This window comes from Salmo salar, chromosome ssa13 (assembly GCF_905237065.1).
Source record: "Salmo salar chromosome ssa13, Ssal_v3.1, whole genome shotgun sequence".
Taxonomy (NCBI): Eukaryota; Metazoa; Chordata; class Actinopteri; order Salmoniformes; family Salmonidae; genus Salmo; species Salmo salar.
Genome location: NC_059454.1, coordinates 81,006,166 through 81,023,256, shown reverse-complemented (window position 1 = coordinate 81,023,256; position 17,091 = coordinate 81,006,166). Strand labels below are relative to the sequence as shown.

Sequence of the window (17,091 nt, the reverse complement as noted above, 5' to 3'; positions counted from 1 at the left end):
TTTATATAGCCCTTCGTACATCAGCTGATATTCTCAAAGTGCTGTACAGAAACCCAGCCTAAAACCCCAAACAGCAAGCAAAGCATGTGAAAGAAGCACGGTGGCTAGGAAAAACTCCCTAGGAAAAACTCCCTAGAAAGGCCAAAAACCTAGGAAGAAACCTAGAGAGGAACCAGGCTATGAGGGGTGGCCAGTCCTCTTCTGGCTGTGCAGGGTGGATATTATAACAGAACATGGTCAAGATGTTAAAATGTTCATAAATGACCAGCATGGTCAAATAATAATAATCATAGTAGTTGTCGAGGGTGCAACAAGCACGTCCGGTGAACAGGTCAGGGTTCCATAGCCGCAGGCAGAACAGTTGAAACTGGAGCAGCAGCACGGCCAGGTGGACTGGGGACAGCAAGGAGTCATCATACCAGGTAGTCCTGAGGCATGGTCCTAGGGCTCAGGTCCTCCGAGAGAAAGACAGAAAGAGAGAATTAGAGAGAGCATATTTAAATTCACACAGGACACCGGATAAGACAAGAGAAATACTCCAGATGTAACAGACTGACCCTAGCCCCCCGACACATAAACTACTGCAGCATAAATACTGGAGGCTGAGACAGGAGGGATCAGAAGACACTGTGGCCCCATCCGATGATACCCCCGGACAGGGCCAAACAGGCAGGATATAACCCCACCCACTTTGCCAAAGCACAGCCCCCACACCACTAGAGGGATGTCTCCAACCACCAACTTACCGTCCTAAGACAAGGCCGAGTATAGCCCACAACGATCTCCGCCATGGCACAACCCAAGGGGGGATTCTTGAAGAATATAACTTAGAAATTCCTCAAGGGCTTAGGTCAACGGTCATACTAGGGCTGGGCGATATGGACCAAAAGTCATATCCCGATATATTTAGGCTGAATATCGATATAAGATATATATCCCGATATTTTTTCCGCAAAGTGAGAGCAAATGTTCAGTCAAAGTCAAAGCCAGATATGACATGTCTCAAGTAGTTTTATTGAAACCGGCTATTTCAGTGAACAGTTGAAAAATCAAATGAATAAATAATAAACAGGGCTCTTCACCTGGTTCAGATTAAATGCTCAGCTGTTCAAATAACAATAACATGTAAACATAAACACTGTATAACAACAGGAGTACCTTTTTTTAAATCAAAGCTCCATAAGGTGCCTGACTTCAGTGTACATTTGTGGCAGTGCTTCTCGTGCAAAGTAGTTGCGACTGGGAAGCTCATATCTCGGGTCCATAGTTTTCAGTAGCTTTTTGAATCCGACTTGTTCCACAGTTGCAACAGGGACCATATCTTTAGCAATGTGATAGGACACCGCTTTAGTTATAGTACACCACTTGCCAATTTTCTTTTCATAAGGCACACTGCGGGAAAATGAAGTTTGCAGTGAGCTTTGTTTCGGGGCTGGAGCTTTTTCGGGTTGTCGACGCCTTGCGGCTGGGGCTTCTGCAGCGCGCAGTTTCACACACTCTTCGTATTGCAGTTTGTGCCACTGTTTTAGGTGGTGAAAAGGATTTGTAGTGCTTCCACCCCTGGCTGTAACTTTTTTATGGCACTGCCTACATATAACGTGATTTTGTTGCTCATCTGATACTTTGAATCCGAACCATCTCCAAATTACTGAGCCAATGCTTTTTCTTTTACTAACCAATTCCTCCTCAAAACGCTCCGCAGACGCTGTTGCTTCCTCCATGTTTGTTGAAGTGTCTGTTCCTGCCCCTCCCCCCTCTGTGCATGAAAGAGGAGGTGCAGGGCGCGGGGAGCAGCGCAGAGAGCTCCGGGTCTGCAGCTTGCTTGGAGCAAGGATCAAAGCGCAAATTTGAACTATATCGACATATGCGAAAAGGTCTAATTTCATATCACATTTAAAATATATCGATATATTTTTTATATCGATATATCGCCCAGCCCTATGTCATACCCCATCAGAACCCAAAATATGCTTGTTTTACTTTGTTAGTAAACAATGCAGGCCTTACTGTAAACACACACTGTAAAGCCTCAAAACATGGTTAAAACTCTCATTTTTATATTATTGACGGTCTGTCCTTGCATCCATAGCTCTGTCTATGAATTTGAAAGCGGTTACATTTCTGTGTGTCACTGACACAATGTCTCATATTTTACTGAGGATATTGTTTTGCTTATGCAAATGTTTTGACATGATGCATAATCTAATGTTTAGTTCAACTGCTATGTTTAGCCAAACATTTTCAATAATTATTATTTCTTCTGCTTTCAATGTAACACCAGGATGTGACAAAATCCCTCTGACATGTCTAGTCTCCATCTGTAAATATGTTCACTGCTGTGGCCTGAAGAGAGAAAGCCACGACGTTGCTGTGTCACATCCTGTGTGTTAGTACCTGTGCTGCTTTTTCCCCTACTCTTCTGAAACCACTGAAACCAGACCTCTGACTTACTCATTGGAGTCCCACGTACAAAGATAAAAGAAAATCTGATATCAATGTGAAGAGTTTATTTCCAAAACCATATACCCACACGTTTTTCACATTTGTGTTTTCATCAGAGATTATTGCTTATGAGTACCTTCATGTGTGTGTAAAATATTACTGTTCTCAGATTTTTTTATTCATACATTTTTGCTTTTTTATTATTGTATTATTTTTGCAAAACGCAATATAAACTCAGCAAAAAAAGAAACGGCCCTTTTTCAGGACCCTGTCTTTCAAAGATAATTTGTAAAAATCAAAATATCTTCACAGACCTTAACTGTAAAGGGTTTAAACACGGTTTCCCATGCTAAGGTCACAGTTATGAAAACTTAGCACACTAAAGAGGCCTTTCTACTGACTCTGAAAAACACCAAAAGAAAGATGCCCAGGGTCCCTGCTCATCTGCGTGAATGTGCCTTAGGCATGCTGCAAGCAGGCATGAGGACTGCAGATGTCGCCAGGGAAATAAATTGCAATGTCCGTACTGTGAAACACCTAAGACAGCACTACAGGGAGACAGGACGGACAGCTGATCGTCCTCGCAGTGGCAGACCACGTGTAAAAACACCTGCACAGGATTGGTACATCTGAAAATCACACCAGCAGGACAGATACAGGATGGCAACAACTGCCCAAGTTACACCAGGAATGCACAATCCCTCCATCAGTGCTCAGACTGTCCGCAATAGGCTGAGAGAGGCTGGACTGAGGGCTTGTAGGCCTGTTGTAAGGCAGGCCTACCAGACATCACCGGCAACAACGTCGCACAAACCCACCGTCGCTGGACCAGACAGGACTGGCAAAAAGTGCCCTTCTCTGATGAGTCGTGGTTTTGTCTCACCAGGGGTGATGGTCGGATTCACCTTTATCGTCAACGGAATGAGCGTTACACGGAGGCCTGTACTCTGGAGCGGATTGATTTGGAGGTGGAGGGTCCGTCATGGTCTGGGGCAGTGTGTCACAGCATCATCGGACTGAGCTTGTTGTCATTGCAGGCAATCTCAACGCTGTGCGTTACAGGGAAGACATCCTCCTCCCTCATGTGGTACCCATCCTGCAGGCTCATCCTGACATGACCCTCCAGCATGACAATGCCACCAGCCATACTGCTCGTATTGTGCGTGATTTCCTGCAAGACAGGAATGTCAGTGTTCTGCCATGGCCAGCAAAGAGCCCAGATCTCAATCCCATTGAGTACGTCTGGGACCTGTTGAATCGGAGGGTGAGGGCTAGGGCCATTCCCCCCAGAAATGTCCAGAAACTTGCAGGTGCCTTGGTAGAAGAGTGGGGTAATATCTCACAGCAAGAACTGCCAAATCTGGTGCAGTCCATGAGGAGGAGATGCACTGCAGTACTTAATGCAGCTTGTGGCCACACCAGATACAGACTGTTACCTTTGTTCAGGGACACATTATTCAATTTCTGTTAGTCACATGTCTGTGGAACTTGTTCAGTTTATGTCTCAGTTGTTGAATCTTGTTATGTTCATACAAATATTTACACATGTTAAGTTTGCTGAAAATAAACACAGTTGACAGTGAGAGGACATTTATTTTTTGCTGAGTTTATATCCATTGTTTAACTGGAATGGAATGTTTGTATCTTATATATTTGAGTGTGCTATGTGGTTGTCTCATCTAGCTATCTTAAGGTGAATGCACTTACTGCAAATCGCTCTGGATAAGGCCATCTGCTAAATGACTAAAATCTCAAATATAAATGTTTTACATACACATACAGTATACAGTGCATTCGGAAAGTATTCAGACCACCTGACTTTTCCACATTTTGTTACGTTGCAGCCTTGATTATATGTTTTCCCCCTCATCAATCTACACACAATACCCCATAATGTAAAAGGAAACATTAAAAACAAAAAACAGAAATATCACATTTACATAAGTAATCAGACCCTTTAGTCAGTACTTTGTTGAAGCACCTTTGGCAGCGTTTACATCCTCGAGTCTTCTTGGGTATGACTGAAAACTGAAAGCGCGAACCACCGCATTTAAACATGGCAAGGTGATTGGCAAGATGGCCGAATATAAACAGTGTAGTTATTCCCTCCAGAAGGCAATCAAACAGGCAAAATGTCAGTACAGAGACAAAGTGGAGTTGCAATTCAATGGCTCAGACACGAGACGTATGTGGCAGGGTCTACAGACGATCACGGACTGCAAAGGGTAAACCAGCTACGTCGCGGACATCGAAGTCTTGCTTACGGATAAGCTAAACACCTTTTTTGGCCGCTTTGAGGATAACACAGTGCCACCGATGCGGCCAGCTACCAAGGACTGTGGGCTCTCATTCTCCATGGCCGATGTGAGTAAGACATTTAAGCGTGTTAACTCTCGCAAGGCTGCCGGCCCAGACGGCCTCCCTAGCCGCGTCCTCACAGCATGCGCAGACCAGCTGGCTGGAGTGTTTACGTACATATCCAATCTCTCCCTATGTAACAGTTTTGCTTCCGTCCCTGTCCTCGCCCCTACTTGAGCTCGAACCAAGGACCCTCTGCACACATCAACAACTGACACCTTCGAAGCATCGTTACCTATGGAAACAACAACTTCAAGGTCTCAGAGCGAGTGACGTCACCGATTGAAAGGCTATTAGCGCACACCCCGCTAACTAGCTAGCCATTTCACACCGGTTACACCTAACCCAGTCTGCTGTCCCCACATGCTTCAAGATGTCCACCATTGTTCCTGTACCCAAGGATGCAAAGGTAACTGAACTAAATTATTATCGCCCCGTAGCACTCACTAATGTCATCATGAAGCTCTTTGAGAGACTAGTCAAGGATCATATCACCTCTACCTTACCTGACACCTTAGACCCACTTCAATTTTCTTACCGCCCCAATAGATCCACAGACGATGCAATTGCCATCGCACTGCACACTGCCCTATCCCATCTGGACAAGAGGAATACCTATGTAAGAATCCTGTTCATTGACTATAGCTCAGCATTCAACACCATAGTACCCTCCAAGCTCATCATTAAGCTCGGGGCCCTGGGTCTGAACCCCACCCTGTGCCACTGGGTCCTGGACTTCTTGATGGGCCGCCCCCAATGTGGTGAAGGTAGGAAACAACACCTCCACTTCACTGATTCTCAACACAGGGGCCCCACAAGGGTGTGTGCTCAGCCCCCTCCTGTAGTCCCTTTTCACCCATGACTGCTTGGGCACGCACGCCTCCAACTCAATGATCAAGTTTGCAGATGACACAACAGTAGTAGGACTGATTACCAACAATGACGAGACAGCCTACAGGCAGGAGGTGAGGACCCTGGGAGTGTGGTGCCAGGAAAATAACCTCTCACTCAGCATCAACAAAACAAAGGACCTCATCGTGGACTTCAGGTAACAGCAGAGGGAGCACCCCCTATCCACATTGACGGGACTGCAGTGGAGAAGGTGGAAAGCTTCAAGTTCCTCGGCGTACACATTACTGACAAACTGAAATGGTCCACCCACACAGACAGTGTGGTGAAGAAGGTGCAACATCACCTCTTCAACCTCAGGAGGCTGAAGAAATTTGGCTTGTCCCCTAAAACCCTCTCAAACTTTTACAGATGCACAATTGAGAGCATCCTGTTGGGCTGTATCACTGCCTGGTACGGCAACTGCACCACCCGCAACTGCTGGGCACTCCAGAGGGTGGTGCGGTCTGCACAACACATCACCGGGGGCAAACTACCTGCCCTCCAGGACATCTACAGCACCCAATGTCACAAGAAGGCCAAAAAGATCATCAAGGACAACCACCACCTGAGCCACTGCCTGTTCACCCCGCTATCATCCAGAAGGCAAGGTCAGTACAGGTGCATCAAAGCTGGGACCGAGAGACTGAAAAGCAGCTTCTATCTCAAGGCCATCATACTGTTAAATAGTCATCACTATCACCTTAGAGGCTGCTGCCCTATATACGTAGACTTGAAATCACTGGCCACTTTAATAATGGAACACTAATCACTTTAATAATGTTTACATATTTTGCATTACTCATTTGCATGTGTATATACAGTATTCTATTCTACTTCACAGTATTTTAAGTCTATGCTGCTCCGACATTGCAAATTGTCTACGGACAATTCCTTTCGACCTCATGGCTTGGTTTTTGCTCTGACATGTACTGTCAATTGTGGGACCTTATATAGACATCCAAATCATGTCCAATCAATTTAATTTAACACAGGTGGACTCCAATCAAGTTGTCGAAACATCTCAAGGATGATCAATGGAAACAGGATGCACCTGAGATTAATTTTGAGTGTCCTAGCAAAGGATCTGAATACTTATGTAAATATTGTGTGTAGATTGATGAGGAACATTTTTTATTTAATCAATTTTATAATAATGCTGTAATGTAACAAAATGTTGAAAAAGTCAAGGGGTCTGAGTACTTTCCAAATGCACTGTATATATTTATTTTTACATTTAAATGTTGATGTCACAAACATAGCATTTGTACAGTTGTTTATTAAAATTGTAGTTATTTGTTACATTTGACTGTGTAAAACCTGCCATGATTAGATTAAGTTTTTTCCACTCTCTCTTTCATTATTTCCTTAAACAATAAAAGCTAATTTACCAACATTTTTGAAAATGCATATATAGTGTTTTGGAATGAAACTCTTCATTCATCTCTACAACTAAGGGGATGTGTCAAAATGATTGTCAAACATGGCCAGCTTGCCTGTTTCCATTAGCCAAAGGCCAAATAGTGGAGATGATGCAACATTTCATTTGAGATTGGACTGAGGCAAGTGGGTCAGAGTTTATTTGAACCTAAACTATTTCAACCTTTCCTCTGATTTGCACAAAGAACAGGTAATAACAAGAATAAGCTTGTTCGTATTTTTTTCTTAACCGTCTCACTATTACATTACCCCGTTGTCCACTTCCCGCATTAGTGGAACTGCATTTGAGGCTTGAGCCCAAATTTCATCCTAAAACTAGTTCTATCACATGCACTTAACACAATCTGAAGACAGACACAACACATCCAGTGACTAAACCACAGCAGTGAGAAGAGCTGAACTGTGTGACATTACATGACAGTGCAATTAAAATGTGAATATGCCTCCTCAGTGACCACACAACCGCTCGCTGGTGAGTCGCTCCTCAACTCTGTAAACGGTGACAAGACTCTCTTACGTTCACATTTTGTACATGGTGCTATTGACTGTACAGAATGAAACAAACCTTATTATGTGAACCAGTCATAAACTGCACCTTGTGTTGTGGGACCAGAAAAGGGTGTCGAACAAATTGTGTTGCATCCTTTTTATTGAAATTACATGTCTCTATTTCAGTCATTAACAATAGTTGACAGACTTCATATACACAACATGTGTCCAAGGCAATACTGTAGAAAATGTTGCAAAAACATATTTCTAATGTTATTAAAAAAAATGTTTGTCGAGTAATCAAAAGGTATTATCTGCCAGCAGAAACTGTTGTAATGTTTAACAATGAGGCCCTCTAAAACTGTTTATTACATTATTAGTCTGATGGACATTAATGCATCATAACACTGTATGAGTTGTCATGATTTAGTTGAATTAATTAAAAAATAGAAAAGGAATTGAAAACTACAAAACAAGTGCAGGTAATCATTTCTGACTTTGTCCTTGTAAATCGTCACGCGTCGTCATGTTATCAAGATGGTTAGTTCAGTTGCCAGCAAAATGTATTAGCCCATGACCACTGTTCGACACTGGTATTTTATTGCACACTCCCTTGAAGCAGTGGAACAAAAGCTATATTTTGAAAATGAGTGCAACCCTTGATGATGATGCACAAATCTGAGGACTGAATTTTGAAATAGTGTGATTACTGTATAAGCTGGTTTCACTGTGAGGCTCTCACTGCTTCTCCATTTTGACCAACCTGTTAAGGCCGGCAGACTCATAAAACAATTCCTATGACATCACAGGTCAATTCCTCCCCCCTTGTTGACTGTCCTCCTATCTGTCTGTGGAACTGCACCTGTCTATGGGTCTTCCAACAGTTTACCTTCTCCCTGAGAACGATGCTTTTGATGCTGGGCAGGAGGTGGAGAATGTTGCTGGGCAGAGACACCACCCCTGAGTTGGACAGGTTGAGCTCCTGTAAGGCAGCCAGTCCGCTAAACACCTCAGGGTTAAGTGGTCTCAGCCTGCTGTTGTGGGACAGGTCCAGGGCCTGCAGGCTGCTCAGCTCACTGAAACTTTGGAGCTGGATGGAGGTGAGCTCAGACAGCCCACTGAGAGACAGGTAAGCCAGATCCCTTAGCCCTGTGAAGCTGTGCCTTTCGATCCTGAGGATGGGGTTGCCGTCCAGGCTCAGAGACCTCAGAGGGAGGCCCTGCAGCTTGGGCACGGCCCTCAGACGATTCCCTGCCAGACTGAGGCTCTGAATGTTAGGAGGGCTTAGCACCTGTGGATCCCTAGTCGTGACCGTGTTCAGCAGGTTGTTTGACAGGTCCACATTGAGAGGTCCTGCACCGTGGCCCTTGTTGGAAAAGACCTCCAGGCTGACCTCCTGGAGCCTGTTGCCGCTCAGATCCACCTCGGCCAGGGGCAAGCCAGAGAAGCAGCCGGGGGCCAGCTCCTCCAGGGTGTTGTGGCTCAGGTCCAAGGTCTCCAGGTAGCGCAGCCTGGAGAAGATGCTGCTGTTAAGCCTGGAGAGGAGGTTGTTGCTGAGGTCCAGGCTGGCCAGCGTGGTGTAGCCCGGCCCAGAGAGCATGGAGTCAGCGATGGTGTGGATGGCGCTGGAGGACAGGTCCAGGGAGGAGGTGTCCAGGGGGATGGAGATGGGGACCACCAGGCCATGACCACGGCCCACCCCACTACAGTCGACCCTGGTCAGGCTGAAGCTGTCGAACAGGCCGAAGCTCTCGACTTCACAGCGACAACCCGGGTGGCAGTCCATCACTGCAGCCACATAGTGAAGGACGAGCAAGAACCAAACACTCACACCCAAGAAACTGGACATAGCAAATCCTGAGGAAGATGCAACATGTTTGATTAAATTATGTTTTCATTTCATGCATTCATTACATTCCTATTCAAGAATTTGGTTATTTAGAAGACCTACATTATTAACGTCTTCAAATAAGAACTTTTTCCCTCTTAGAATGAATGTAATGTCCCTCAGGACAAGTTCAATCATACGCTCAAATGCACAGAGATAACTAACATTAACACTTTTTCTATTTCTGTTGTCAAGGGAGATGAGAAATACTGAGGAAAGTACTGTATATTTTCAGTATAAATTGCGATATGGTTTTTGGTCAGAGTAAATAACTTTCTCTGTGGGTGAAGCATTGGCTTGACTGTTGTAAATCATACAACCGTCTCGGTGTTCATTCATCCACCATGTATGCATCTATCATAATCTCACATGGAGGGACCACATTTAGAGCCACTTAATATAACAAAAAACACATATTAGTCAAAAATCATCATTAATGACCCTTTCCCTTTAATTAACAAAAGCAAACCCTACTGATTTGACCTAGTTCTTTGGCTTGCTCCTCAAGAAATGCTGGCGCCCATGACAGAAGCCAAACAAACGTGAGTTGGTTTGGGGGTTTGGTTTGATGTGTGTGTTTCTTGGGTGTGTCCTTCACACCACCAAGACACACCCATCTGTCAGAACCTTTCCAGCAGCTGTTTCACCCCACTCAATCCCCACAAACAAACCTCCTGCAGGTTGAGTTCAATAATATACATGCCGATGTATGGTGATATGCCGGAGGAAGCTTTGAATAGGTCAGTAGCCTACAGAGCAATAGGAGAAGAATGCAATTGCTGAATTTATGTAGATATTCTAAACTTAGTGTTTCGATCATTTTTTAAATGTAGTAACAGGTCCATGTATAATAAACAACCCTTTACAAAATACCATTGAAGCAGGTAGCTGCAGTTGTTATACCAGAGATGTTCTGCTAATATAACAAGGTGCACCTCTCACCTTTCATTGTCATACCCAGCCATTGCAGATACTGTGCCTATCTGCATTTTGTGAGGTGGTAATGAGGCTACCTTGTCTAACATGTCAGAGTGGTCATACCTCCCTGTGTGGTGTATCGTATATAACAGGAGTTCCTTCCCTGATCCTGGTGCAGAATACACAGGGTTTCTCCCTCCCCATATTGACTGATACCATTCAATTCAATAATAATAAGACAATACAAGTGAAAGTTGTGTCTAGTAACATTTTAATGCAGAGTGCCAGGTCTCTCCATTTAGAGACATCAGTGTCAAGCCCGTCTGTCAGTCTCGACTTCATCACATAATCTTGCAAGTGTATGTGCTGGCTCCATATATGTTTCTGTGAACACATAGTCACTGTTTTATTACCAATTACAGTTAGGATAGGTAATATCTGACACACAAACTGGTACTATGTTAAAGTTTGAACAGGTCAGATAATACCTACTCAATTATGGTCTCCCCATCAAACGACCGAGGCTGGCGACTGGCAAACGCATCTACAGTCCTCTCCATCTGTAGAGCTAGGCAGAGTTGAGGCAAAGTTCATCAGTGACGTATGGAATGAAAAGGGTGTTGCAAATACTGGACATTTCTGCTGTACTGTATTATTAGTAATCACCTTCAGTCCCACATTGATGGGCATGGCAGCATAGATCAGCTCCTGGCCCCGCATCAAAGATATTGGTCAGTTACACACAGACACTGATTAGATTATCAATGTTGATTATGATTAGTATGGTGGAACCAACCTTATCGATGCATTCACCTTTCTATTTCACTTTAGATATCATGATCTGTGAAGTGAAATAGAATGGTAAATGCAGCGATCAGGCTGGTTCCACCAGGCTAGGTTATGAGGGTGATTTGGGACAATCCTCGAAACTGTTTTGACCTTTGACCAGGTCAAATGTCACCAACCTAATTCAAGCGTTCTCCCTGTTCCATTTATAGGAAGGGTCACAGTGAGGGATGTCTGCGTGAGTCTGAGGGTCCCCTAGCTGACCTTCTCTATGATGCATGTTCGACTGCAAAATGGACATCTCTTGAACAACTGCAGCTAGCTACATAACCAGCAATAGCGTTATCTAACGTCGTTAGCTAGCTAAGTTATACCAGAGATGTCATTATATTCCAGTATCTCTGGTTATACTCACCAGGCATGGTCAATCCGTATGAGGATTTTCAGTCTGCCGTCCTTTGAACGCGTTGGGGGCGATGAAACAACGGAGCCCCATTCAATGAAGGGAAGCGGAGTGGGCGGAGGGGCGATTTGCACGTGGAGCTTGGCAAAAGGGGCCATGATTTGTTTATATAATTGTAATCCAAACCCAACCTTCATTTATTCACTGAGGTTCCAAACACTGCTTTAGACAAGACTGACTTTATGACCCAAATTATCCTATTTACACTTTGTTGTCAATTTTGACACTAGAATAAATGTTTCTGACTCATATCGATGCCACATAGGCCATTTTCAAAGGGATTATTTGCTTTTTAGGGGCAGTCGCTCTTTAAGTACAATAAACTGCTACAGCACACCATCTCAAATACTATAACAACCATCTTCCTTTTCTCTCAGAAGCTACATTTGCACATTGGACATGTTGCGGATGAATCCTAGGCCTACGAGTTTATTCAGTATTCACAGAACATTCTTGTGGCCCTGTGCTCTATAGTAAATCACACTGCTCAGATGTGTCATGTCAACCGGAGGGGTCACACCTGTCCCCACCTCTGCTCCGGGGAGGGATCAGTTGTGCAGTGTGTTTGTGTGTGTGTGCCCGGACAATGGGGTTATGGTAAAATACCTGCCAAGGGGGGCGCATTGAACTCCAGGTGTGCAGTACAAAGCACAGCTCACCCTATCTGAACTCTGGAACTTGAATGAGCTCTATCTAAATTCACCTAGTATTTTGCATTGGCAATACAACTATTTTGAGTATTATTAGGTTCCATATTAGATCAACAGAACAGTAAAAGTAAAGGTACCTTATTAGAAAATGACTCAAGTAAAAGTCACGCAGAAAATCCTACTTGAGCATCCTACTCAAATTCCTTATATTAAGCAAACCAGACGGCACCATTTTCTTTTTTTATTTACGGATAGCTAGAGGCACGCTCCAACACTCAGACATAATTTACAAACGAAGCATGTGTTTAGTGAGTCCGCCAGTTCAGAGGCAGTAGGGATGACCAGGGAATGTTCTCTTAATCAGTGTGTGAATTAGACAATTTTCCTGTCCTGCTAAGCATTCAAAATGTAACGAGTACTTTTGGGTGTCAGGGAAACTGTATAGAGTAAAAAGTACATCATTTTCTTTAGGAATGTAGTGAAGTAAAAGTTTTCAAAAACATGAATAGTAAAGTAGAGTACAGATACCCCCAAAAACTACTTAATTAGTACTTTCAATTATTTTAACTTAAGTACTTTACACCACTGTCTTTGATTTTTTTTTATGAACAGACTTATTTGAAACTGAGTGCATATACTGCGTGTATTTCCTGTCCTGACAACATTTCTCCTCTCACAGCCTCTATAGATGGGTGTGGAGTTGGCCAACAATTCACCAAAATAGAGGAGACCCGTTATTATCACCTCATCTACAATTATCACATCTACAATTACGGCATCCCTTTCCTTTCTCTGCTCTACCATTCTCTCACCACCCCCCGTTTGCTTTCACTGTTCAAAGCATCACTTACTAACACTACATCCTTTATCCTTTCTTTAAGGAGCAAAAGGTGTGTAAAGGCCATTGTATTATTAGCTTGACAGATGGACGTTACTTTTTGGTCATCAAATAAAAGGGAAGTTTGGTGATTCTGAATAAAAGTATTTACTTGATTCGAAACAAATCTAAAATCTTTATTGCATGATTGGACTTATGTAAGCCATGTATGCTTTGGAATCTCTCATTTTCAGATCATTAGCCTATACTACAACAGAGAATCACATAGCAGACTAAACTCCACTCCATGGGGAAGGAAGTTTGAGGAACTTCATCAGAATCTTCCTTCACCAAGTTTAGTCCTCCAGGAATCACATAGACAGCAATGTTATCGTTGTGATCCGTTACAATGTTTCAAAAGTCAACAACAATTGTACTTTCCTCCAGACATAATAGCCTGAGAAAAAAGTAATGTTGACTGTCTTTTGAAAAGTTCAGGACACATTCTATGGGTGATTTGAATGCAATGTAAAGTGCTCACCTTTCTTGAAGAATTGTACCACGTTTGTGGCACTTCTTCAGTCGATATCTTTAGATAGATCCCTTTGCGATGGCAAGAGACAGTATTATGTTAAAACAGACTGTCGTTTACATTTTTTCTCTTTGTCTGCTTCCCCCATCTGCCGTATAACTATTCACCAGTACATTCCATGTAACGACTTTCACGCAAGCAGACGTGTACTGCCCATTTTAACCAAATTCTAACCTCGGTCTTCTCAGATTACTTTTGGGGAAATGCTCGTACCATGGCTCACGATGCAAAATCCACTGCGGTCAAGCAAACAAGAATCCTCCGTCAAGCCATCCGCGCTGTAGAATATGAATGCGCCCATGCACTGAACATTATGGTATCACGAGGAATAGCCTATGCTTGACAGGGAAGACGATCCGATCTCTGAACCTCTTCAGATTTAGTGTCGCCAGTGAATTGTGTGACGATGAAGTGATATGTTTATACCCAGTAACTTCATTTAAATAATTGAGGCAAATTATACTGACTTTATTCACACTTTTTTTGTTTCGGTTTCGGTAACAACATGCATCACACGCGGAAGCACATGCCTCCCAGGCAGTAGTTCGGTTAGATCCTGTTCAGTGATTGAGATTCCACAGAACTAGGATTGCGTTTGGGTCTCTTGAAATAGGTCAGAAATACGGTCTCGAAGCAAAGAAACAGCACTTTATGAAGGCACAAATTTGATCAAAATCATTTTCTGATTAATAAAGCTATGATTGTTTTTTTTAAATGATCATAACCTATTGTCAAATATGATAATGTATAAGATTTGGATGGTCATGATTTTATTTGAACAGCTAATTCAAATAGATTGCCAATACAAGTAATTACTGGGTTAGTTTAATCTCATATTCCAAATAATATATATCCCATATTGGAGACTCAATGAAAGTTTAACATACTGTTTCAAATATGTATCATTTAGAAAATACACATACATCGCATACTTAATAAATAAGCAATAAGACCCGAGGGGGTGTGGTATATGGCTAATACACCCTGGTTAAGGCCTGTTTTTAGGCACGACGTGAAGTGAAGTGCCCGAATACAGCCCTTAGCCATGGTACAGTATATTGGCCATATAACACAAACCCCCGAGGTGCCTTATTGCTATTATGAACTGATTACCAACATGAAGAGAACAGTAAACAAGTATTTTTACATAATTCCCGTGGTGTATTCTCTGATATACCACGGCTTTCAGCCAATCAGCATCCAGGACCCAAACTACCCGGTTTATAATGGCATTTATCCCATGTTGGAGACTCAATTAAAGGACCTTTTCAAATACAGTGCATTTGGAAAGTATTCAGACCCCTTCCCTTTTTCCATATTTTGTTACGTTACAGCCTTATTCTAAAATGGATAAAAAAAATAAAAGAAATCTTCATCAATCTACACACACTACCCCATAATGACAAAGTGAAACAGTTTATTTTTTTATTTTTGCAAATGTATTAAAAATAAAAACAGAAACACCTTATTTACATAAATATTCAGACCATTTGCTATGAGACTCGATATTGAGCTCAGGTGCATCCTGTTTCCATTGATTATCCTTGAGATCTTTCTACAACTTGAATGGAGTCCACCTGTGGTAAATTCAACTGATTGGACATGATTTGGAAAGGCACACACCTGTCTATATAAGGTCCCACAGTTGACAGTGCATGTCAGAGCAAAAACCAAGCCATGATGTCAAAACTATTTTCCGTAGAGATCTGAGACAAGATTGTGTCAAGTCAAAGATCTGGGGAAGGGTACCAAAATATTTCTGCAGCATTGAAGGTCTACAAGAATACAGTGGCCTCCATCATTCTTAAATGGAAGAAGTTTGGAACCACCAAGACTCTTCCTAGATTTGGCCGCCCAGCCAAACTGAGCAATCGGAGGAGAAGGGCCTTGGTCATGGAGGTAACCAAGAACTCGATGGTCACTCTGACAGAGCTCCAGAGTTCCTCTGTGAGTGGCCAGACAGAAGCCATTCCTCAGTAAAAGGCACATGACAGGCCACTTGGAGTTTGTCAAAAGGCACCTAAAGGACTCAGAACATGAGAAACAAGATTCTCTGATCTGATGAAACCAAGATTGAGCTATTTGGCCTGAATACCAAGCGTCACATCTGGAGGAAATCTGGCACCATCCCAACTTTTCAACCTGGAACAGTCCTAATCATACATCATCCGAGTGCGCAGCTGAACACTGCATGCTGGAAACACTCGATTTGTTATTTTAACTAAAACATAACCAATTTGTTAAATGTAAATACCAAACTTGTTTTTGCATGGATTCCGCAGCGCAGTTGCTTGAAAGAGCCGCTAAGCTGCTAATGTTAGCCATCAAGCTAACGAAGTTAGTCCCAGATTAGTTTTCCAATGGAACCCTCTTTGTCTGGAGAAGTAAATGAACGGTTCCAGCCCCGTATCTACTACGCTTTGTTTCAGGGCAAACTGGATCACTCAGAGTTCCAATGCAGCAAATTGTTTGCATGCCGAGGATCTTAGGCTTGAGGTGGCTTCCTTCATCACACAGGTAGCCAGCCTACGTAAGAAGCTGGGGAAAACGCAGAGTAGAACATTTACCTTTTGTATGCCGGTGGCTGGACGGTGTTTGCGCATGTTGGATGCATCTCCGTCTTGTCATTTGTTGTTATCCGACTGGCCGGTGTTGCCTGGAGTTCGTTCACCCGGGGGGCCATCTCCTGCCTCTCCTCCCCCATCTGATAGCAGAATCAAAAGAGCACAGCAAGAGGAGCATGGCAATCAACAATGGTTACATGTCACAAGCCGTGGAAGCCGAAGACAGCAGCCTACTGCAAAGCAGTCTACACTCCCAACGAGAGGCCCGGAGTGGATACAAACAACGACTAGTTTCGCTGTCCTAGAGCCTGATCTTCCTGCACCTTCGTCGCTGGGGGTACCGGTGTCTGTGGCCGCTGTGCCTACTCCTACTCCTTCCCCTACGATTTCGAAGTCGACATTGGCAAACTTCTGTCCCTGCTCTGAATCGAGCGGGCTTTCTCCATCTGTTGGAGACCTCCACCATCCTGTGAAGCATGGGAGTGGGTGGATTTCCTCATCCTTCTCGCCAGCCGTGATGTTGGGCAGCTCCATGGTAATAAATGTGACTGTTCCTGGTTCCAAAAAAAATGTCCTATCCTGGAGCTTGAGTAAATTACATTACTAAGCTGCTCCTGAATGTAATACACCAGCATTGATTCTATCATAGTCCATGTGGACATTATGAAGGGAAGCTCTGAACAGTTGAAACTGGATTTCAAAGAGCTGATTGACTCTCTGCTATACACTAATTAAAGACTCATCATATCTGGCCCTGTTCCCTCTCTGAATCGTGTAATTCTTCACAACTGGCTAT

The 17,091-nt window shown here is 43.3% G+C and overlaps 1 protein-coding gene across 5 annotated transcripts; it reads right to left on the bottom strand.

Moving 5' to 3' along the window:
• Window positions 1-7,759: 7,759 nt before the first annotated feature.
• LOC106567926 (tsukushi) lies at window positions 7,760-14,226 on the bottom strand. Of its 5 annotated transcripts, XM_014137824.2 has the most exons (5): window positions 13,681-14,226; window positions 11,625-11,752; window positions 11,090-11,131; window positions 10,916-10,991; window positions 7,760-9,474 (listed from the first exon to the last, which is right to left on the bottom strand). In XM_014137824.2, exon 5 carries the CDS (start codon window positions 9,464-9,466, stop codon window positions 8,399-8,401), a length of 1,068 nt encoding a protein of 355 aa, XP_013993299.1. In that variant the 5' UTR covers window positions 9,467-9,474; window positions 10,916-10,991; window positions 11,090-11,131; window positions 11,625-11,752; window positions 13,681-14,226; the 3' UTR covers window positions 7,760-8,398. The 5 variants fall into 5 exon arrangements, with proteins under 5 accessions (XP_013993299.1, XP_013993298.1, XP_013993302.1 ...); XM_014137823.2 differs by lacking the exon at window positions 11,090-11,131; XM_014137827.2 differs by lacking the exon at window positions 11,625-11,752.
• Window positions 14,227-17,091: the final 2,865 nt, after the last annotated feature.

Coding starts and splice junctions, on each gene's coding strand:
- LOC106567926 (XM_014137824.2), bottom strand. CDS start 9,466: ATGTCCAGTTTCTTGGGTGTGAGTGTTTGGTTCTTGCTCGTCCTTCAC.